Below are 23,997 nucleotides of genomic sequence, written 5' to 3' on the forward strand. Positions count from 1 at the left end.
GTGATGAGACTTGACTTTCGTGTAAAGCCTCGCTCACACTCCCTGCAAACAAAGGGCTTCTCCCCTGAGTGTGTCCTCTGGTGCATGATGAGATGTGACCCATCATCAAAGCCATGCTCACACCCTCCGTACTTGACTATTACAATTCTTGATGCTCCTACTCCCACAGATGATTTGCCCGTGTTCTCTGGATTCACTTTCTGGCTTGTGCTGGGCTCTGCCTCCATCATTCGCTCATACTCCCTAGGGCTCCCCATTTGTCCTTTGGGTGGTTTGGAAAAGGCCCTAAAAATCTTCCTCTGCCTGTTCCTTTCAAGCAAAGGTTTGGACCTTTCTTTGACCTCTTGACCTTCAGCTTTGTCATTCCAGCTGCGTGGGTCATTGTGCTGCTGCTGACTCTGATCCTCTGGATGGGGCTCCTTAGATTGGAGGTGTTTTCTCGCAGATATTCCTGGGAGGCTCTGAGAGGGGTGACTGCGTTTCATGTGCTGGCTGAGGAATTTCTGACCGGAGAAGGCCAGAGAGCAGGAAGGGCACGGATGGATCGCTGGCTTTGGTTCTGCTGGAAGAGAGAATTTTGGTCAGGGTGGATGCCGACAAGGCTGCCTGAGCGTATGCTCGTCTCCTGTAAGATCTGCCCACTAATCACTCCTGTTGTGTGGACAGTGCAAGCTCTGTCTCCCACAAAGTGCTCCTCTGAAGTCTATCTTTTCATTCCATTTTTATGCCCTACATCATCTTCAGAAACCCGGAAAGCCCAGTCGAGGGCCTTTTCTACGTATGGCCCAGACTACAGACTTTGAAGAAGCATCCGAGGCAGTTTGGCTCCTCGTGGAGATGGAGCGTCGGTACCTTTCCCCACATGCAAATATCTTGTAAGTTATGATGTTAAAGAGAAAAACCACAGGCCCAAAAATGGTGCCACACATGCTAATAGCCCTGAAACCAAACCTAGATTTTATACCTCATTGAATTATAGTTTCAACCTCTTCCAGAAACTTAATCTCTATTAATCAGTCTGGAATTTTCTGGTCACTCCATCTGGCCCCATAGGAGGAAGAGGCAATCTGCATGATAAAAACTCTCCCCCGAAAAGATGGCCCAGCTCAGGAATAACCCTTTCTTTTCCTTTGCTAGGAGTTCCCTTTCTTCCTGTAGAAATCTTGCAGTTGGTAAAACCCCTCAGAGCACCCTTGAAGTTGCAGGTGGACTGCTGCTGATTCATGAGCAAATCCAAGCAGATCTTCAGATTTACTCTGTCGAATTTGGTTTCTTAAGAGCCAGATCACTGTGACAGTGTCTGCAGCCATTTTATTCTACTGAGAGATGAGAACACTCTGGGTGACTTGGTGGAATTGTCGTTGGTGATATCACACGATGGGAAAAGGATCTGTTAAGTCAGGAGCCACTCAGCCTGGAGACCCACAAGCGTGGAAGGCAGATGGTGTAGTGGTTAAAGGGAGCATGGGGGAGTAAACCCGAACCGAGCCTCCCATTCAAAAAGACACGTTTGACTGAGGGCCCCTATGTGCCTGGATCTCCATCAGGAAGTGGGATTCAGATTGGACAAGACAGAGCAGTCCAGGTCCCACTGACCGAGAAAGGGTTTCAATCTAAAATGGAATGGGAGGATACGAAATGGAAAATTACACACACGTCCTCAAAGGATGGAGCTGAAGTGGGAGACAGATTTCTCGTAAAAGACAGGTTCACAAAAGACTAAGACTTATCTCCTGACCAGTGAACATCCACCAAGAATCTCTCCCCACCCTCAAGCCAGTGAGCTTCCTGCCTGGACTCCGGCTGGACTCCCCCCTTTGCGCTCCTTGCCCATGAACTCGGCCTGCTCCAAGCCCTCGACAGCTTCGCCTGTAGCATGCGTTTCCATAATTGCCATTCCTCTGCGATCTCAAAGAAACTCAACTTCTGGGAACTGGAGCTGCCTCAGTTTACCTCGTCATCTAGGCTGAGAGAATGTAGGACTCTCGCTCCCGCTGCCCCGCCTAGGTCATGAACCGCTTCTCTCTGTGTTCCACCGATCATAAAGTGAAAACATGTCCTTCCTCAAGCCTCACAGCAAGTAGTCGTACTTGATTTCTCATTCGATGTTAGCCCACTTCAAACACAACAGGAAGTCGTGTCGCACAATACGTCCCCAACCTTACTTCCCGCAGCCCTGGTTCCCATCCATCTTCAGCCACTCTGCCGTCCTCTCTCACCTGGAGACGAAGCCATCTCTGAAGGCCTTCCCCACTGCAAGCCTGTTTTCCAAACATTCGCAAAGCACAATCTTAGGCCAAAGAACATGCCACTCCAGCTGAAAGTGGCACCATTGTCCCATCTCACTCAGAAGAGTCCCCAGCGTCTTAGATGGATCATGGGCTCTACATTTCTGGCTGCTAGACATCCCTCCAACCTCCGTCCTTACCCTCCACGCTGAGACGTGAGTGGTCCTCGGCCAGTCCTCAAAGAGCCCACCTCTTTCCCACTCTGCTGGGATGCTTTGCCCACAGGTGTCTGTCAATGTTCTCCCCTGAGAGTGCCCTCCCTGAGCGTCTGCCCCATGTCCTGCCCTCACACATGCGCGTGACCCCGGGTCACTGCTGATGTCACACATGCGCGTGCACCTGTGCTTCCCTCCTTCACTCTGAGCTGCTTAAGAGCGATGACTCTGATCATCAGGTCCAGTCTGCATTCCCAGCTCCAGGACCCTGTGCAGCACAGAGCAGGAACTCACACGACAACTAACTGAAATAGTGAGCGAATTCATGTTAACATACAAATTTCATTTAGAAATATGGAGTAAATTCAGAAGAAACAGCAGACCAGGTCAGAAGAAACAACCTTGGTGACAGAGTTGGTAAGCGCTACATGCTGTTAATATATTTTGTGTATGAAATATTTTTAAAAATCAGGACAAAAATAACAAACATAAAAATTGTTCCTGAAAGTCAAAGGCATATGAAATGAATCCTTAATTTCTGGAGCATCTGATTTGAAATTTTACTGACTTTAGAGCAGATTTTGCTCTAAGAGTTGGACTGTGAACATTTCCAAGGAGAATCCCTTCCTTCCTTTCCGTTTGAAGAGCCACGGTACCCACCTCTCCCCGCGGTGAGCTCTCTCTTCCACTTGCTGCCCCACTTGATGCCCAGCTCCTGGCCGTACTCGTCCCCGTACCAGACCAGCAGTTCACAGCCGGGCCTGATGACCCGGCAGGTCCGGTAGAAAATCTGCCTGTGATACTGAAAGGCCACCAGGTTCTGCTCTTCATCATCGCGGGCACAGTTCACATACCTGGGTTGAGGCAGGTGGAAGGAAAGAAAACCACAGGTGACAAGTTCCCCGTCCGACAGATCCACGTCCAGCTCCTCACCTGACGCCTGCGGCCGTCATGCTCTGCTGTCGCCCACTGCCCGCCACGCTCCTGGGGAAACTTCTGTCCACACCTGAGCCTCGTTCACATTGTCCTGTGGACGCCCGTCTCCGAGTCTGCTCACAGTGCTTATACTGCCTAGAAAGCCTCCCCTTGCCCTGGGAGGCCTCTGTCTCAGCACAGTCATGCAACAACGACAGTCCCACACAGTCTCTAAGTCCTGAGAAAAGAGAAGGGGCTGCATCACGAGGCAAAGAGGCCCACGACCACCCTGTACTTCACCTCTCTGCAGGCTTCAGAACCCAGTTCTAGTTAGAATGAGGTCAGGGTGCTTTGCTGTCCTCACGGGTTAAAAGGTCCTTGTTTTAGGCTATCCTGGTGCTGCCCACTTCTCACAAAATAGGAAAATTATGGTTAAATATTTCTAAAGTCAATTGTTTCATGTTTGTCTGCAATAAATCCTCATAAGGATATGGGTTGTATGATCTGTTTCAGTAATAAATTCTATTGTCTAAACCAGAACATAGTGCTATATAAACGTCTGTTAGATAAAGTGTGAATCCAGGGTCCCCAGTGAATTGAGGGACCTTGAGGTTTTTTCCAGTGCCCAAATTTTGTCTAGCATAAAGATTTATATTTTGAGGACACACTGTATTTTATCTCCTTTTTTCTCTCAATGTCTGTTGACATGAAAGAGCACTGTATGTGGGGAGAACGGGAACAGAGGACTGTGGGGGATCACTGCGGGAGGCACAATGAGAAGGCAAGGGTGGGGGGCTTGTCAGGGAGGGGCGTCCTCTGGGGCCCAGACGCCTACTGGCCTCACCTCATCCAGTTGGCCCGGGACTCATCCTTCCCATCGACATACTCATAGCAGTTTCTCCCTTTGGTGATCTGAGGTGCAGGAAAAGAAGTTAAAGCCTTTATTGGTGGGGAGGTGACAGTCAGAAGAATTATTTAACTCTACTGTCATCAGGTGTGTCAGCCTGCATGGATTCCATCGCCAGCTGTGCCCACGTGACATGCTTCTTATTCATCACCTACATATCTGAGTCAGTTTGTCCATGCAGAGTCCACTCTATGCACAGAGCCAACCACATTATCCCCATCAAAGTCCCAGCCTGGACGAGGTGAGGGCCCACCAGTGCAGAGGGGAGGTGGGGAGCCCAAGGACAGGGCCAGGGGTCACTGCTTCTCACCAGCCAGGAGTACCCGCTGTTGGCTGCCTCTTCGTCCTCTGTGACCTGGCCCTCATAGGGGCCAAAGAGCAGACCCAGTGGTAGATCGGACGCCTCATTCCAGACTCCAAGCCCAGCCTCAGGGATGCCCGATGGCCCGATTCTCAGCCCAGGGGGCAGAGTGAGGGCTGAGCGGTTGGGATGCCGAATGTCCACTTCACTGTCCTTTACAAATGTGGGGGACCCATGGGCAGCACAGCTGTCGATGAAGAAGTTCTGACACTTCTCACAATCTAGAAGGCGAGAGCAACAGGGATTAAGGAAGGTGTCATGCGTGTCCCTTCACGTGAGAGCTTCAGACCGAGCCTGGGCACACACGTCACTGAGCCTCTATCCTGTACCCCAGGTCATGGGAAGGAGGAAATGATTGGGGACCAAATGACCAGATGAAAGTATTGTATCAAGACATAACAGCCTTCCTGTGAGAGTCACTCACACAGGTAGTCGTCATCCTGGGGCTCGCTGACCTCTTGGTACACACGGCCCGTCCTTTCTCGGAGGCTGTACATCTTCACTTCAACCCCCTTTCTTCTGAGTCCTAAGTTGAAGAAGCGTAGGTGAGTGATGTTGGTGGGGTCTCGAGTGCTAGTCCCTGTTTTGTCAGAAAACATGAAATCTCCTCCCATCAAACTATCACCTGCCCTTCTGTATACCCTGGTTTTTTCCTCCCTTAAGTACTGGTTCAGAGAGACTAAGACTCCACATGGACCACAGATGGCTGATTCAATTTTAGTTTCTAGCACTTCCCATTATCAGGTTTAACTTCCCAACCTTTCTATTCACAAAATGGTTCATCCACATATTCACTCATTCAGAAAATATTTGTTGAGGACACATTATGTGTTAGGCATTGAGCCAAGGTGTGGGCAAACAACACCAAGAAAGTATGGTCCCTGTTATCACACATGGTTTATTGAACAACTTGCACATGCCAAATCTTTTAAATTTAATTTTATGCTTTCAAGCAATATATGAGCTATGTATCCTTATCTTCACTTTACAGATTACCATTTGGGAGCTCAGAGAATTTATAAAATTTGCCCAAAGCCCCAGCGCTAACTTCGGATCTCTGCTTAGCTCAGTTTAAATCCAGGCCACAGCCCACCCCACGTACCTAGGCTATACTGATCAACCTTTCCAGAGGACTTAGAGGAACTAAATCCCCCATATTATTTTCTCTTACCCAACTTTTGTCTAGAGTGCTGTCTGGAGGCACTTGCTTTTCCAGGAGGGAACACTGGTTTCTGGTCCTGTTCTGAGCCACTTGCCTTCAGCAGATTTGCTATTACTGACAATTCCTTCAAACTGGGTTCATTGCTCAATGGCACCCTGGGCATTGCCTTCAATGTGAGAGTCATATATTAACAGATAACATGCAGATCTTTAATTCTTTAGGGCTTATGATGTGTTTTTACTTGCATGACTTTAATTAGTACTTCAACAACCTTTGTAAGTACCTGGGGATTATAAAGGTGATAGGAAAAAGAAAGGGCCTCTGTGTGTAGGGAATCCAAGACTAGAACCTGTGCCCCAAGGCTCTTTCCTTTCAACTTTCTCCGGAAAAGTAAGGGTGAGGGAGACTGGGACTAGAACAATGAAATGGTTGTCAGAAACATATCTAGACAATCAATAAAATGATGCTAAAAGTTGCGATTTGCTATATCTTGGAAAGAATATTTGTAATTTGATGAGGTGGTTCCCATCAATTAAGTTTGAATAAGGCTGTGCCACCAGCTAGTTCTCTTCAGTTTCCCAGTCCATAACATACTAATTCTATACTATTGTCACAGTGAACACGACACGTCATAATGTTCACCAAAGCGTTCTGTGAGCTATTTAACACAGTATGAATGTGAGATTACAGTCCCACTATCAATTTACCCCTCAGCTCTCTCCATATCTAAACTCTAAGTCACCAATATTATCTTCAGCATTCATTGACCCTCTTTCACATTTGTAAATGTGAAATCACTTATTCAGAAAACATTCAAGGGCCCTCAAGGGCCCCGAACTGGGCCTGGGACTTCTGAGAAGAGTCAGGTATGAGCCAGCTTCTCAAAGAGTTCGCAGTACATGGATAGGCAAACTAAACAAACAATTTTAAACTGCAGGAGAGTTGCCCAATTGGAGCTCGGAGAAAGAAGCTGTTACTTCCTCCTAGAGGAACAGGCATTTGAAAACAGTTCCAGAGACATGAATTTCTAGTGTGTGACTGATGTGAACTCCTTAAGCCTGTTATCATCTGTTATCATCAACCCTGCAGCTCCTCAGGGGTAGGAGATGCTTCCTTTTCTTAGAGTGCATGTCTCTGAGGCTGGGGTCCATACCTTTTTTCCTCTGGGACCACCCACTGTACAAACTGCCTGTGTGTCAGTGAGCTTCCCTTAGTCAGAGGGTCTTACATACCTCTCACTTTAGCAGAGCAGAAAAGATCTGAGGTTGAATGAAAAGATCAGTCAGATGAATGAAGTAAACATGTGTGGATAAGAGAGCGTAAACTTTATAAAACCGTGAAAGTTTTAGTGATTTTTTTGAGTGGCTTAGAGAAGGAGCTTTGGATTCAATTGCTATACCACTGGAAATGTGACCTCAGACATGGACGCAAACATTTCTGTGCCTTCGAAACCTCAGTTTCCTCATCTATAAACAGTGACGGCTATAGTACCCACCTCACAGGGGCGTCGAAAGGTGTGAGTGAGTTTAGTCATGTCTGTAAAAGAAAGTCTGAAATACCGTGAAAACAAAACAAGTGGCAGCTCCTATTGTTGACGTATTAAGTATTAAAACGATGATATTAGACACTGTTTAACAGATCAGGAAAGGATGGCAGCAGTCCCTAGGATACTCTGTATTTTCCCACTCTTACCTAAATTTGGATCCATGAGGAAGATTTTCTTGTCAATAGGATTGAGGAAACACTCACCTTCTGGTGTTTACTCTGTTCCACTCCAAAGGCCACCCAAGAAGGTTGGACTAAAAGATGATAAGAAATCAGTGTTCTGGTTGGTAAATGTTTCCAAAATCTGTAGATTCTTATCAGGGACACAGAATTCTGAATCAGAGAGTGATGAGTACAAGGACAATCCAAGGGTGATTGGAAAATTGTTTCTGAAGTAACATTAAGGCCTATGCTTCTATTGCGAGCATCAACTAATTTTCTTAAAATGTTAAAAAAAAAATAGACAAAGCCTCATCTATGCTTTATCCTATGCTAATAAGGTAGCTATTACATTAATTTTAAAAATAAGTTGGCCTTTCATGACAAAAATACTCAACAAACTAGGAATAGAAGGAAATACCTCAACATAATGAAAGTCACATATGAAAGGTCCCCTTCTAATATCACGCTCATCAGTGAGAGACTGAAAGCGTGTCCTCTAAGCTCAAGAACAAGGCAAGGATGCTGACTCTTGACACTACTATTCAACATTGTGGAGGAGAGACTGTTTCATGACGTGACTGCTGTGGGACCCTCGAGCTAGATGCAGATGGGTGCAGGCCAGAGCAGAGATTGCTCTCCACAAGTCCTCAGAGACAGTCTGACCAACCCCTCTCCTACGCTGGTTCCTAGAACAGTTCATTGCCCTTCCCCAGGCAGGCATTTCCCCTTACTTGGTGTGGGTCACACCCCAGTACCTCTATCCATCTTGCCCTGTTCTATATAACTCCTTAGCACCTGTCACGCTGCACGGAGGGTATCCACGGTGTCTTACCGCTGCCCAAGATGTGTGTCATATGTACGTTCCCTTAATAAACTCTTAATGTTGGCAAGAATGTGGAAAAATTAAAACCCTTACACACTACTGGTGGGGATGCAAATGGTTCGGACACTATGGAAAACAGCATAAATGTTCCTCAGAAAATTATAAATACTGCCATGTGATGTAGTAACCCAAATTTGGGGTCTATATCTAAAATAACTGAAAACAGGATCTTGAATAAGTATTTGCCCATTCATGGTCATTTCAGCATTATTCACAATATCGAAGATGGGAAAGCAACCTTAATGTCCAATGATAGATGAATGGATAAAGTAAATGTGGTATTTACATACAACAGAATCCTCTTGAGTCTTAACAAAGCAGGACACCCTGTCATATGCTACAACAGGGATGAACCTTGAGGGCATTACATTAAGTGAAATAAACCAATCACAAAAGACATATACTGCATGATTCCACTTAGAGGAGGTATCTAAAGTAATCAAAGTCATGAAAACAAGATAAAATGGTGGTTGCCAGGGGCTGGGGGGAAAGGAAATGGGGAGTTTTTAAATGGGTGCAGAGTTTCTTTCAGTCATGAAAGATGAGACAGTTCTAGAGATCTGTTGTACCACAATGGGCATATAGTTAACAGTACTCTATGTGTACACTTAAAAGCTGTAAGAGTAAATTTATGATATGTTTTTTAAAAATGAAATGAAAAATACATTTACTGGGCCGTGCATTTTCACTGAGTCCAGATAAGATGTGTAGATGTTTGGTAAACCCTCTTTTCACGTCAAAACCTTGTGGACACCCACACGCTGGGTTTGCAGATCTCTTACACTACTTTGAAGAGCCTGAGGAATCAGAGACTCATAGATGGGGAATCTCAGACCTAGTCCAAGTTGCTCTCTCCAGTGGAGGCAGATGGACTTTCTTCTAAACTCTCCCAAGCAGCAGAAGAGAAAGGGAGCTGCTCACTTCTATTTCATAATGACTGCACTCTGTTACATTTACCTGATGCCGTTTCTACTCTGTGACAAGTGGGAGACATCAGGGAGACTCAACAGCTGCCTGAAAACCTCTCCCAGAATCAAGACAAAAAATCAGGTTCATTTTGGGGTAGGAAGATCATGTGGTGTGATAAAATATACATAAATGAATTACAAATTTTCACATAATATCTTAGTCATTTCTTCTTCTAGGACATTTAATTCAATAACTGAACTACAATGAGATTAGTGTTGGAAAGATTTTTGGTGGATTAACTAAGATTAATTTAATTGCCCTTTAATTAACAATGTTTAGCAAAAATAATGATAAAAGTTAAGCATATAGAAAAGTATGAAAAATTATACTGAAAAACCTATAAATCTACTACCATTCAGTCTGATCGCAACATTCTGCCACCATGGCTTCAGATCTTTTTCTTCTATTTTAAAATTCAAAAACAAATAAACGAACAAATGACTAAGCAAGACACAGCCAAGCCATCTGTCAGAGCTTCCTCCTTCTCTTATGATGATAACTATTTCGAATTTGTTATTTCTTATTCATTTTCAGATTTTATACATTTAATGCTTATTAATGTATCTATAAAATGCATAATTATTTTACACATTTTAAAACTTTATATGACTAGCCCCTTAGTGTATAACATGCTGTTTTGCATATTGCTTGTTTGCTGAACAAGTAAACATTGTTTCTTAACAAGCAAACATTGTTTCCTTGTTACCTCCTTAGATGCGGCTCAGACCTCAACCCAGGTTGGTTTCAGGACTGCACCTCCAAGGCCTCCTGGCCACTCACCTTGCTGCCTTGGAGTCCATTCTTCATCAGAATCCTCAGAGTCATCCACCTGAGGTTTGATGGCCTGCCTACGGCGACACATGAAGGCTGGTCGAGGGGCTCTGAGACCTGGAGAGAAGCAAAATCTTTGTCCTGAAAGAGAAGAGCTTGAAAGAGGGACAAAGCACCCCCAAACCAGGGCAACTCACTCTGATGGGCCAGGAAAGCCTAAAACAAGGCATCCTGAGCTCTGTATTGTCAGTGTCAGCCCTGCGCTGACATAAAAGACCAAAATTTACCTCTAGATTGCTCTCCGCACAGAAGAGAACTGTAGGCAGATGGAGCCAAATGAATACAGGTGTTTCATGTTTCCCAGGCTCACCTGCACCCAGCACTTCTTGTTACCTATAGCCTGCAGAGCATCATAGTTCCTTTTCACATTCCTGTAACGAATTTTCTCCCAGTCTCCCATCTCTGTCCATTCTTCCTTGGAGAAGTATATGGAAATGTCTTTGAAAGCATCTTTGGCCTAGAGAAAATAATGGAGTCTACCAATAATTTCCTAACACAAGTCAGAACTTCATGCTGGGCCTTCTTCTCCACCTGTGTGCAGGGTGCAGACAGACCTCGGGGTGGTCTCTATGAAACAAGGATTAGGATTTTCTCTCCCTCCTCATCCTGTCCTGCTCCCTGAGCAAACACTGAGCATTCTCCTAGCTGTCCCCTGATACAGAGCAGGTGATGATGCTAGTGTCCTGTTCTCCCCTCACGTCCCACACAGGACCAATGGCCCATTCTGTGCACATTCACAGAGAGGGTCACCCGCCAGCGCAGGCCAGGAGTTGTGGTCCTCTGGGAACCAGCTCCTTGTCACCAGGCCCCTCGCCCCATCAGACCCTGCTTGGAGGCTGGCGTTGCTTCCCCCACCTCTCACCTTGGGCTTACACCCTGTCCTCCTTGTGTCTCCCTCAGGGGCTTCCTCTGGGGACCTGTCAGGCCTCATGGTTCGGGGACCACCAGGCAGACCGCTCCAGCTCGAAGGCTGCAAGGGCCCCTGAGTCTCCCAGCCCCGAGGCCGAGGTGCCTGTGGAAGGAGGAGGTGCTGAGAGGGGTGACAGCGCAGACCACCAGGAGGATATGGGGACCTCACAGGACCTGGGGACGTGGGGCAGAGCCTGTGGGTGGGAGGTCTGCAGCGCCAGCTCAGAGCAGCCGAACGCGAGCCGGGCTGTGTTTCTCGGCTCCCCTGGAGCTCGGCCACCTCAGGAAAGGCGGCCGCGGCGGTGGGGGAGCCCTGAGCGGCGAGGCCCCGGAAGCCCGAGGAGACGGAGAGGCCCGTGTCCCGGGAGTGGGGTCGGCTGACCACCGGCCGCCGCTGCAGAGATGGGAGGCGAACGTTCCTCACGGGGAGGGCTGGGGATTCCGCCGGGGGACGCTGCGAGGGTCCGGGCGCAACGCACGCTAAGCAGTCTCGGCCTCCACGGGGCGGGGGGCTCTCGGGCTGAGGCGATCTGCGGTCTCTCGGGACAAGATTTGGGGTTTTTCAGGAGGAAGGCATTGCGGATGCTCAGGCCGAGAGAGTTTGGGACCCCAGAGGCTGAAGAGTGGTAGCGCGCTGGGTTCCCCGACACTGAGGTAAGCTGGGTCTTTGACGCAGAAGGGACTGAGAGCCTCAGGACAAAGGCTTTTAGGGTTTCTGAGGCTGGGGGATTTGGTCTCCTGTGGGTGCTATATTTAGGGTTTCCCAAGGTGAGGGGTTTGGGGCGCCTCAGGCTCAGGGCAACTCGTGTCCCTCGAGGCTGATGGGATTTGACTTCTCTCAGAGTGAAGGGCTCTAGGGTCTCCTTGGCTGGGATTTGAATGTCTCAGGCCAAGGGTTTATAAGGGTTTCGCATAGCAAAGGCCTCCCATTTTCCTGTCACTCTCCCGGCACCCCCGGGCGCTGCCCACCCTGACCGAGCGACGTCTCCGAGCGCCAGCGCTTCCCGCCCTCGGGATGTGAGGCGCCGCGGAGCGCGAGGTGCCCGCTCCAACAGCCGCGGCGGCGCAAGCAGCCAATCAGCGCTGCGATCCCAGGGTCCTACCCGCCAATTGGCGGTCAGAATACGCTAAACGGGCGGAGCCTGGCTGTCAGTCACAGGCAGAACGCAGTCCCTGCGGAAGGTCCCGCCCCAGCCCGCGGGGATTGGCTGCTCTGGGTCCCGCGAGTGCCTGTCAAGAAGCCTTCGGCGAGGTTCGTTGTTTGATTCGAGCGCGCCGCGGTGAAGCGCCGGTCCCGCAGGTTCCGACGCCGCGCCCAGGTCCCAGCCCGGGGCCGGGAGCTCACGGCCGATGTGCAGGGTGGACACGGCCGTCTGGCCTGACAGATTCTTTGTTCCACCCGACTTCAGTCAGGGTCCCGAACTTTGTCCTAGGCCCGTTTGTGCCCTTCCTTGTGAAATCTGCTTTCAGCAAGAACTCTGTAAGCAGGTAGTGTGTGGTGAATGCCTCATTCCATCCCGGGGAAGACTGTCATTCAGTAAATTCTGATGAGACAATGTGTAGATGAAGTTAATTCCGTATGGGTCAAAGATTCAAACACAACGAGTGAAGTAAGTGTTTTAGAACCCCCCCGGGAAAATTTTAATCTCCCATAAAGAAGTGGCCTTATCCGTCGTAGGTATGTTTAAGTAAGGCGGGTCTAGAAAGGCTTCGGAAATAAGACATACTTAAAATCAATCAGAAAACAAAAAGCCTGGAAAAACCTACACGTATTTTGCATAAAAATAAGACATCAAATGCAAAGACGGGATCTACAGAGAAGGGTCAGTTGAAAACCTGCTGGCTTTCACAGGATAAAATAGGAAGAGTGTTTCTGGGCCTTTTGCTAGTTTTGATCACAGAAATGTAACGTGATTTCCATGTCTTGGAAATAAGCCAACTAACTGTAGATTTTTTTTATAATTACTGTGATAATAAAGAGAAATCTCACTAAAGCGGAGTTGAGGGGCCAGCAGAGGGCGCTCTCACGTTACAGACCCCGCAGGGGAACCCTCCCTAGGAAAGAATCGTCAGTTATGCGCCCCCACAAAAAGAAGGACAGTGGGTCTCCCACAAGAAACCGACTCCCAAGCTACTCAGCCAGTGAGATACCGTCATCACTATAAACTTACTCTTTTTCTCGAATGCACTTTCATTCAAAATGACCCTTCCAACTTCCTCCTTTTTCTCTACAAAATAACATTCCTCTACTTTATTTGCAGGACTTGCCTATGACTTTTGCTATTGTTTGCTTGTCCCAAATTATTGGCTGTTCCTGAATAAACCCATTTTTGCTAGTAAGATAACTGATTTTTTAATTTTTGATTTCTTTCCTGAGAAAATTTTTATTTTCTATATCACTAGTCATGAATTTTTATCATTAGTTGTTACATAATTACTGCCTTGTGCTCTTATCAGTGGCATGAGCATTTTATGTCCACGATTCACTTCTGTTTTTATATCATTTTCATGATTTACATAAGTACAGCTATCAGTGAAGGTTTAACATTGAGATGCAATATTGCATTCATAATATCTGATGTTTTTCAGATAGCAATGTAGAAGAGATTTAATCACCTTTTCATTTGAGTCACCTTACGTAAAACATAAATCAATAATTTAGACGTTCTAAGTCTCTAAAGGAGATTTTCCAATGCACTTGTAGAAATGGTCCCAGACAGTAAGATTTTCAGGAACAACTTCCATGTCCACGTCCTGTTATAATTTCTCTACCATTTTGTTTCCCAGCTGTTCGATGCATGCGGAAGGGGCGTGGATGAGATGAACGTTTTGCTTCATTTCTTTGACATCCTGAACTTTCTGTAGTTCCTCATTTTTTCTTCAACCTGTTCGTTATAAATTTAGCTTGGCGTCTGATTGATCTCTTCAACTCTCTTCATTGCATCAATAGTTTTTTTCCCACAGCTCTTGCTGGTATTTGACAGGTCCATTTCTACAGTTTTCAAATCCAAATGAATCATCCACTGTAAGCTCTTTACCAGCAGCTTATGAATGCTTTAGTCCACCTGAGCTTGCAAGAACTGCTCTTCTTTTTACGGTTTTTATGATACTTGGATTTGCAGAATCTGAACACCTTACAATCCTTAAGAATATCATGTGGTGGTCAGGGTGTATAGGCTCTAAACAGAAATAACACTTTCCATACACTTGTTGAGCCGCCTGGGGACCCACCTCTCAAACACCAAGCTTGAAAGGAAGTGACATTGCTCTGTCACAGCCCGTTTCATTCCCCCCACCTCTTTAATCCCCACCCCCATTTCCACCCCTGACCTACGGATGTTGCCATCTCCCTTTTTAAGAACTGGATCTCTGAAGGTGGGGCATCTTCTCCCATGTGCTCGCGGCATGCACCCGGGGCCTGGCACCCCTGGCGCACTCGGGGGGCCTGGTGCACCCGGGGCCTGGCGCACCCGGGGTATGGTCTGTGGATCCATCTGGGGTGCGAACCCAGGACCTTCTGCATGTAAAGCAGACGTGCTAACCACTACACTATGGAGCCACCTCCCTGTTTCATTTTTAAGGTGAACATTATTCAATGGCCCACATGGGGATCCAGAGGAGACCTTGGACATGTCCGGGGCTCTTGAGCAAGCAGGTGCAATGCCCACAGAGCCTGTTGAGCTGGCCGTTCCCTCGCCTACCCTGGTGTTTGAGGCTTGGTCTCTCTCTTGGATCAGAGCTTCTGCTCTCATTGTGTCCGAAGCTCTCCAGATTCTATTTGGGATCTATTTTAAGTCTTCACCCTTTTCTGATTAAAGCCCTCGTTTTGCCTGCAAGTACTCACTTGGCACTTCCACCTGACTGGAAATCAGGCTGTTCTCTTGGAACTGTGCTAGACGTTGGCCCGATTCTTTTTGGAACTGGCCTGTTTCTACTGAAACTGAAATGCCCAACAAATGACTCCAGAACAGAAAAAACAATATTAAAAATCTGGTAACTGTTGGTTCAATAAAAATAGGGAACTGTAATTTGGGCCAAATAAAAAGTGGTCCCACTAGAGATTCTGATTCTCACTCCTTACACTGTGCATACATTAAACCATCAGGCCACTGACAAAACAATAGCTCTTATGAACCAGTATTGGTGTGGAGATACTAATAAGGCCTCAAAAGGTGCCTACGTCACTGGTTCCACTTGTCCAAAGGACAGCCCAGGGAAGCCTGTGAACACTGTCTCTGGACATTTCAAATTGCCTAGTAAACCTTTTGAGGTTTGATGAATAAAGAAAAGCAGTAGCATATAAATCGGAGGAGTGTAAACACTGTTTTGTTGTAACTCTATTGTCCGTGAAGAGGGAAAGTATCAGGTAATATTAAGTTTTGTTAAGTCAATGCTGTATATTGTAATCACTACCTAATCATTAAAACATTGATTTTAAAAATGTGTAGCTACCAAGCTTCGAGATGGAAAAAATGAAATAAGATAAAGTAGAATAAAAGAACCTATTTCAAATAGCAAAATCAAAATCAAAATAAAACAACAAAATTCTCCCAAAGCAAAATAAAATCTTGGAAACAAATTAAAAAATTCAACATGCTAATGATAGAAAAATATATATAAAGGAAATGGAAATCATGTGTCTTTTGGTAGAAAGATTCAGTACTATAAATATGTCAGTTCTGTATACATTAATGTAAATTTTAATGTCATTCCAATAAAAATAGTTTATTTATTTAAATTTTCAAGCAGGTTAACAAGAATACATGTAAAATAAGGTTGAACAAGGAAATTTTGAAAACCATTAAGAGAACTGGATGGGCAAGCCTTTCAACATATATACATATATATATGTGTATGTATTAGTGTATATATATATATGTGTGTGTGTGTATATATATGTGTGTATATATATATATGTATATATGTATATATATATATACACACACACCCACACACAATGAAATGCATAACCTCATTAAATCTAGTGGCCCACACTCCTTTCCTTTCTCAATAATACCTTCACCACCTAAAGTGTCCAATTTGCACCCAAAGCATTCCAGCAGGAAAGTTCTTATAGTTCATAATATCATACTGTGTCATATAGTTACTGTTCTTATCTAGAGACGCCTGGTCACAGCACTGTTGTTAAGTTTTATATTTCCTAGAAATGAGGAGGCTAAAAGAGAGACAATCTTAATAGAAAAACATTTAAGAGAAGATTGTGTTTCAGTCACCACTTTCAAGACTATTAGATGTATGTTCTTGGAAAAGTTGTTTACGGTAACACTTTGAACACAGTTTTACCAATATTACAGTGTGGTGAGATCATCTATTCCTTGAATTAACACTTGTCTGAACTTTGCAAGCAAGTAGTACTCTTAGAAATAGTAGTTATACGTGAGCCTTTAAACGCTGTATTCGATCCACTATACTGCAGCATTCATTCGACGAGATAACATTCCTATCGAATTATGTGAAAGTGGCACATGTAGAAACATCTTTAATGTGTGTGTATTTGCATTACATGCTGAATACATACATTCATTGAAATAACACAGTTCTCAACTTTGCAAGCAAGTGGTAAGGCAGGATACTTAGCTTAGGAAAGACCCACTCCAGGATATGGCTTTGAAAATTTCCTCAATCCCTTACTTGGTCCTCTCCCTGTTTTGATTTCAAGGGTGAGACTCCAGCACAAGAAACAGCCCAAGGCCAGAAGACAAGACAGATGGCCTTGGGCCACCTCCTCCCCTTTTGGTGGCATGGGAAACAAACCAAGACCAGGAGACAGATAGCCTTGGGACATCCCCCAACCCCCAAAAACCCAAAGCCCATAATTCAGACGACGGGGGGCAGACTGTCTCTCTGAGCTCCCTGACTTTTCTCTTAAGAAACTTTCACTCTAATAAACCATACTCTGTTCTGCTTGCTATTTGTCATGTCCTTGGATTCTTTCTCATGGCATAAGACAAGAACCTGGTCACCAGAGCTCCAGGTTGGGTTCTCTCTTTGGACTACTGCCCTGCTGGAGCTGTCCAGCATCAGTAGCACTCCTAGAAAACGCTACTGCACATGTATATTTAAATTGTGTTTTACATGTATCACATGGTAGTCACAGCACAGGAATGTATATAAAACTGCTTAAATACACATATTATGATGAGGGTGAGGGTTAGGGGGTAAGGAAGAGGGTTAACGAGTTAGGAGGTCTGGGGGTAAGTGTAAGGGATTAGGGGTTAGGGGTCAGAGTCAAGTTAGAGAGTTAGGGTGTTAAGGTTAGGATTCGGGTTGAGGTTGGAGTTATGGAGTAGTGGTCAGGGGGAGGGTTAAATTCAAGGTCAATGGATCAAGGTTAGAATGTCAGGGTCATGGTTGAGGTCTGGGGGTCTGGAATCTAGGGTCTAGGGATCAAGGGGTTAGGGTCTAGGGTTGTTAGGTTTAGTGTTGCTAAAGATTACGGTTTTGAATAAGAAGTAGGAGTTAGGGTTAGAGGTTAAGAGGTTTGGGTTAGGGCTTAGGGTTTGGGTTTAGGGTCAGCAGTAGGGTTAAGGTTAGAGTTAGGTTTAAGCATAACTAGTCCACCTCCCCCTCCTCCCTTCCCATCTCAATGAAGCTGTCAGGATACAGGACACACCCAGCATCACAGGTGAGTCAGGGTTTGAGTTCCACCATTAATTTTATTTCCCTCGTCCTGATCTCTAATAAAAGAAGAATGCAATGTCTTTTCTAGTCACTGACTGTTTCAAGGTCCGCTCACCCTCAGTCTAGGGTTGTGGAGGGCCTCAGAGGTCAGCAGTTTCCTCTCACCATTCCTTCTGGGAAGGGGCTGCTGGCCCTTCTGTGCCAGGGCGGTCCCAGGTTCAGCAGAGCCCTGGCACATGAGGCACTCGATAGACAAGTGTGGATTTATATAGGACCAAGTGTGATGAACTGCCAGCCCCCAAAAGCAGCCTTCCTGAGTGCTGTGGGGGACCTCCTGGGACTTGCCAGCTCCTTCGTCCAATCTGAGTGAGCAGCAGGAGACAGTCAGGTCTCAGACAGGACAGCCCTTGGCCTCCAACCATCCAGGGAGTCATCTATGGTTCTCCAGCTCAGTAAAGTCTGAGTTCTGTCAACTCCAACCCCAGCCAATTACTGAGCTGACCATACTGCTGGGCATTTGAGTAGCCACCTGGGAAGCCCAGGCAGCCCCTTGGGATGTTTCAATTTCCAGCATTCATGTGGGTGAGACAAGTACCTCTTTTCTCACAGCCTCAGCTTCTGAGAGAGGTGAGAACCCTGCAGACATCTAGTGTATGTGAGAGGTGAGAACCCTGGCCTCTCTAGTGTATGTCATCATGAAAAGTAACTCTTTGCTACGATCTTATGGGCATATCTGGAATAACACCTGAGGGTTTGTCATCATGAAATGTTATTCTTGCTGCTGTCTCGTGTGTATCTCAGGAATAATACTTGAGCTCATGAAAAAATTTTTCTGTTGCTATCTCGTGAGCCTTTTGAAAATTACACTTGAGTGTATGTCATCATGAAAAGTTTATTTCTTGCCTTTATCTAGTTTGCATCTTGTGACTACCACGCTTATAAGTAATAAAAAGTTATTCTCTGCTGCCATCTGGTGGGCACTTTGAAAACACCAGGTGTATGTCATCATAAAAATTTACTTTCTGCTGCCATCGGGTGGACATTTCGGAAATAACAGCAGAGTGTTTATCATCACGATATTCCGTCTCTGCTGCCATCTGGTGGAAATTTTAGGAATAACACCACAGTTCTTATGAGAATACATTCCCGGGGCTATTCGGTGTGCATTCTGAAAATAAATCCAAGGCATGTCGGTATGAAAAATTTTTGTCTGCTGCGATTTCGTGTGCATCTTGGGAAAAACACAAGAGTGCATTTCATGAAGTGATTCTCCGCTACCATCTGGCGAGCCTTTTTGAAAATAACCCCTAGATGTATGTCATCATAAAAGTTTAATTTTGGTGTCATCTGGTGGCCATTTTGAGACTAACATCCAAGTGTTTGTCATCATGATTATTCATTTTCTGCTGCCATCTGGTGGGCATTTTGGTACTAACACCACAGTGCATATTGCCTCTCCTATCTTGCGTACATTCTGATAATAAACACAAGGGCATGTCATTATGAAAAGTTTTTGTCTGCCATCATCTAGTGGGCATTTAAAAAATAACACCCAGGTGTATGTCATCATAACTATTTGCTTTCTTTTGCCATCTGGTGTGCAATTGGGAAATAACATCGCAGTGCATGTCATGAAAAGTTATTTCTATTATCTCATGCGCTTTTAAAAAATAACACCTAAGTTCATGTCATTATGAAATTTTATTCTGCTGCCATTTCATGTGTATCTTGGGAATAACACAGGAGAGCCTGTCATGAAAAATTGTTCTCTGCTACCATCTCGTGGGTATTTCGAAAATAACACCCAGGTGTATATCATCACCAAAATTTATTTTCTGTTACCATATTGTGGGCATTTTGGGAATTACACTCTTGTGTGGGTTATCATGAATATCACTCTATGCTGCTATCCGGTGGGCATATGTGGAATAACACTATTGTGCATGTCATTAAAAGTTATTTTTGCTGCTACCTCGGGTGCATTTGAAAATAACATGTAAGGGCATGTCATAATGAAAATTTTTTGTTTGTCGTTATCTCATATAGTTAGAAAATGACATCTGAGGACATTTGGTCAAACAATGTTCTTGAACATGGACCTCTTGTGTGTATCTTGGGTTAAACAAAAAAGTACATGTCATGAGAGATTATTCTCTGCTGCCGTCTGGTGGGCATTTGAAAATAACAGGTAAGTGTATGTTAATATAAAAAGTTATTTGCTGCTGCCATCTGCTCAGCATTTTGGGATTAACGCAGGAGTGCACATCTTGAAAAGTTATTTCTGCTACTATCCTAAGTGCATTTAAAAAACGACTCCCCAGGGTATGTTGTTATAATGGTTTTTTTCTGCTGCCATTTTGTGTGAATCTTGGGAATAACACAGTAGTGCATGTCTTGAAAAATTGTTCTCTGCTGCCATCTCGTGGATATTGTGAAAATAACACCAGTGCATTTCATAAAATTTTTTTTTCTGCTGCAATCCTGTGGACATTTTGAGAATAACAGAGTGTAGATCATCATAAAAATTAATTTTCTGCTGCCATCAAGTGTATATTTTATTAATAACACCTGAGCGTTTGGTCATGAATATTCATTCTCTACTGCCATACGGTGGCCATATAGAGTCTATGTCATCATAAAACTTGACACTCTATTGCCATCTGGTGGGCTTTTGGGGAATAACACAGAGGTGCATCTCATGAACAGTTATTTCAGCTGCTATCATGTACATTTCAAATTAACACCCATGTGTATGTCATCATAAAAATTTATTTTCTGCTGCCACCCGGTGGACCTTTCGTGATAACACCAGAATGTAGGATGTCATGAAAATTAATTTTTTGCCCCCATCATGTGTGCATCTAGGCAATTTGACCAGTGTATGTAAAAAAACTTATTTTCTGATGCCATCCTGTGTGAAATTTGGGAATAAACAACAATATTTCTCATAAAATGTGATTTCTGCTGCAATCTCATATGTATTCTAAAAATAAACTCAAGGCATGATATTATGAAAAGTTGTCTGCTGCCTCTCGTGTGTATCTTGGGGAAAGAACATGATTGCATGCCATTAAAAATTATTCTCTGCTGCCATTTCTTGGACATTTTGAAAAAACACGCAAATGTATGTCATGAAAATGTATTGTTCTACTGCCATCTGATGGGCATTTGGGTATAACACCACAGCTCATATCATAGTTATTTCTGCTGCTATCTCATGCAGTAGAAAGTAACTCCTAAGTGCTGGTCATTAAAAAGAGTTTTTGTCCTTTCCCATTTCGTGTGTATCTAGGGATAAACACAGGAGTGCATGTCTTGAAAAATTATTCTCTGCCGTCATCTCATGGGCATTTTGATAATAAAATGCAAGTATATGTCAATATAATTTTTCAGCTGCCATTTGGTGGGCAGTTAGGAAGAACACCCGACTGTAGGTCACCATGAATATTCATTCACTGCTGTCATCTGGTGGATATTTTGGGCATAACACCACAAGGCATGTCATAAAAAGTTAATTCTGCTGCTATCTTGTGTGTAGTTGATTATAACACCTAAGGGCATGTTGTTATGAGAAGTTGTCCACTGCCACTCGTGTGCATCTTGAAAAAACAAGGAGTGTGTGTTATGAAAAATCATTCTCTGCTGCCATCTTGTGGGAATTTTGAAAATAACACCTAGGTGTATGTCATCATAAAAATTTATTTTCTGCTGCCATCTGGTGGGTTTTTAGGAATAACACTTGAGTGGTTTTCATCATGAATATTCATTCTCTGCTTCCATCCAGTGGGAATTTTGAGAGTTACGCCACAGTGCATGTCATGAAAAAATATTTGAGCTGCGATCCCGTGTGCATTTTATAACTAACACCCAGGGGCATGTTATCATAAAACGTTTTTGTCTGTTGCCAATTCGTGTGCATCTTGTTAAAAACAAAGATTGCATATCTTGAAACATTGTTTCTGCTGCCATCTTGTGGGTACATCGAAAATAACACCCAGGTATATTTCATCATAAAGATTTATTTTCTGCTGTTACCTGGTGTGAATTTTGGGAATAAAATCTGAGTGTAGCTTAGATACAAATTTGTTTTCTGCACCCATCTTGTGTTCATCTCGACAATTATACTAGATTGTAAGAAAAGTTATTCTCCGCTGCCATCTGGTAAGCATGTTAGGAATAACACCGGAGTTTTGTCATCATGAATATTCATTCTCTGCTGCCATCTAGGGTGCATTTAGGAAATAACAGTAGATGGTAAGTAATCAAAAGTTAATTTTTTGCTGTCATCTGTTGGGCACCTAAGGATTAAACCGCCATTGTTTGTTGTCAAGAATAACACCACAGGGCATAGCATGAAAACTCAGTTTTGCTGCTATTTGTGTGCACTTGTAAAATCACATCCAAGGGCATGCCGTTATGAAATTTTTCTCTGTTCCCATTTTGTATGAATCCCGAGGATAACACAGGAATGCAGGTCATGAAAATTTTCCTCTGCTGCCATCTCATGTTCATTTAAAAGATGGCGCCCAAGGGTATCTTGTTTTGATATTCTTCTTTGCACCCACTTCGTGTGAAACTTGGGAATAACACAGGAGTGCGTGTCATGAAAATTGTCCTTGTAGGCACTTTGAAAATTTCACCTAGTTGTACGTCAGCAAAGAATTTATTTTCTTATACCATCTAGTGGGCATTTGAGGGATAAAACCTTAGTGTAGATCGTTATGAAAATTCATCTTCTGTCCCAATCTTGTGTACAATCTTGGGGGGAATTACACAACAGTGTAAGTAAAAAAGTTATTCTCTGCTGCCATCTGGTGGGCGTTTTGCGAAGAAGATCACGGCACATGTCATAAAGAATAATTTCAGCTGCTATGTCGTGTGCATTTCGAAAATGATACCTAAGGGCATGTCGTTGTGAAAATTTTCTGTCTGTGGCCATTTCATGTGCATCTTGGAAAAAATCAGGTAAGTGCATGTCATGAAAAATTATCTTCTGCTGCCGCCTCCTGCCATTTCGAAAATGACAAACTAGTGTATGTCGTCATAAAAATTAATTTTATGCTGCCATCCTGTGGGCATTTTTTTGGAGTAACAGCCCAGTGTATGCCATCATGATAATGTATTTTCTGCTCTCATCTACTTTGCATCTTGGAATAACTTCAGAGTGGATGAAAAAAAAAAAAATTACTCTCGGCTGCCATCTGGTGGACATTTTGGGAATAGCATCCAGGTGTACATCCTCAGAAAAAGTTATTCTGTGCTGTCATCCTGGGCATCACTTGAGTAACACATGAATGTATGTTATCATGAAAAGTTATTATTTGTTGCCATCCAGTGTGTATCCTGGGAATAACTGATGAGTGTATGTCATCATAAGAAGTTATTTTTTTGCTGGCCAGTCCCGGGATGCGAGAGGGCCCAACCCACACCTTTGGCACTTGCCGCGAACAGGCCAAGACCCGCTGTGCGTTAGCGCGGCTGGTGCCTGCTGGCCGCCGCCTCGCTGGCGGAACCCCCGCAACCCACCCACCCCAGTAGGTGCGATGCAGGCGCGGGTGTCTCCAGCGCCCAGGAGGCCAGGTTCGAGATCTTTCGGTGGCAGACGACAACCTCTCCCTTTACAGCCATACCACCCTGAACGGGCCTGATCGCATCTGATCTCGGAAGCTAAGCAGAGTCGGGCCTGGTTAGTACTTAGATGGGAGACCACCTGAGAATACTGGGTGCTGTAGGCTTTTGCCGCCTTCCAGCCAGGGTGCCCCTGGACGCCCCGGGCCCTGCTCGCTCGCTCGCTGTCTCGGGGGTCCCGGGCAGGCACTCGATCCCAAGAGCTGCCCGCATGGCTGTGCGCCCCTCACCACCGCGGGTCTCCACCTACTCTCCTGCAGCCAGTCCCGGGCTGTTTTCTCTCTCCGCTTCGGACCCTTCCCTTCCTGGGCTCCACAAGGCTGAACCCTAAGGACCGCCGTTTCTGACACAATCTGGGAGTGCGCTCGCATCCCAGGGATTAGGGACCGGCCACCACCACCCGCCCGCCACCCGCCGCACCCCGCCCAGCTCCGCCCAAGGCCTCAAGTCTCAGCCGGCGCGCTTCTCCTTGCCCTTCTCACCGGACAGCCAGGTGCCCTCGGACCAGGTGCGAGGCCGCCCTGCACAGCCGGGACGGGAAGCGGGACCAACCAGCTGCGTCAGAGAGGCTGAGACACACGAGAGCGCGCGCGCGTGTGCGGCGAGAGCCGTCTTGCTCGCGACAGGCCGCAGCGAGCGG

At 45.2% G+C, this 23,997-nt stretch overlaps 1 protein-coding gene and 2 pseudogenes across 1 annotated transcript; 1 reads left to right on the forward strand and 2 right to left on the reverse strand.

Moving 5' to 3' along the window:
* Positions 1-303: 303 nt before the first annotated feature.
* LOC120598045 (probable histone-lysine N-methyltransferase PRDM7) lies at positions 304-11,109 on the reverse strand (the record flags this gene model as incomplete). The annotated part of the gene is given in 10 exon segments (XM_039856786.1): positions 304-696; positions 3,104-3,297; positions 4,203-4,270; positions 4,576-4,847; positions 5,051-5,152; positions 5,798-5,954; positions 7,538-7,587; positions 10,128-10,235; positions 10,512-10,628; positions 11,034-11,109. Coding segments are annotated over 10 exon segments (1,537 nt in total), but the record flags the coding sequence as incomplete, so codon positions are not given.
* A 2,645-nt stretch (positions 11,110-13,754) lies between these two features.
* LOC120598046 (probable ribosome biogenesis protein RLP24) lies at positions 13,755-14,306 on the reverse strand (annotated as a pseudogene).
* Positions 14,307-23,345: 9,039 nt separating this feature from the next.
* LOC120598047 (uncharacterized) lies at positions 23,346-23,464 on the forward strand (annotated as a pseudogene).
* Positions 23,465-23,997: the final 533 nt, after the last annotated feature.

The sequence above is a fragment of the Pteropus medius genome, unplaced genomic scaffold, assembly GCF_902729225.1.
Source record: "Pteropus medius unplaced genomic scaffold, Ma_sr-lr_union100, whole genome shotgun sequence".
NCBI classification, from domain to species: Eukaryota; Metazoa; Chordata; class Mammalia; order Chiroptera; family Pteropodidae; genus Pteropus; species Pteropus medius.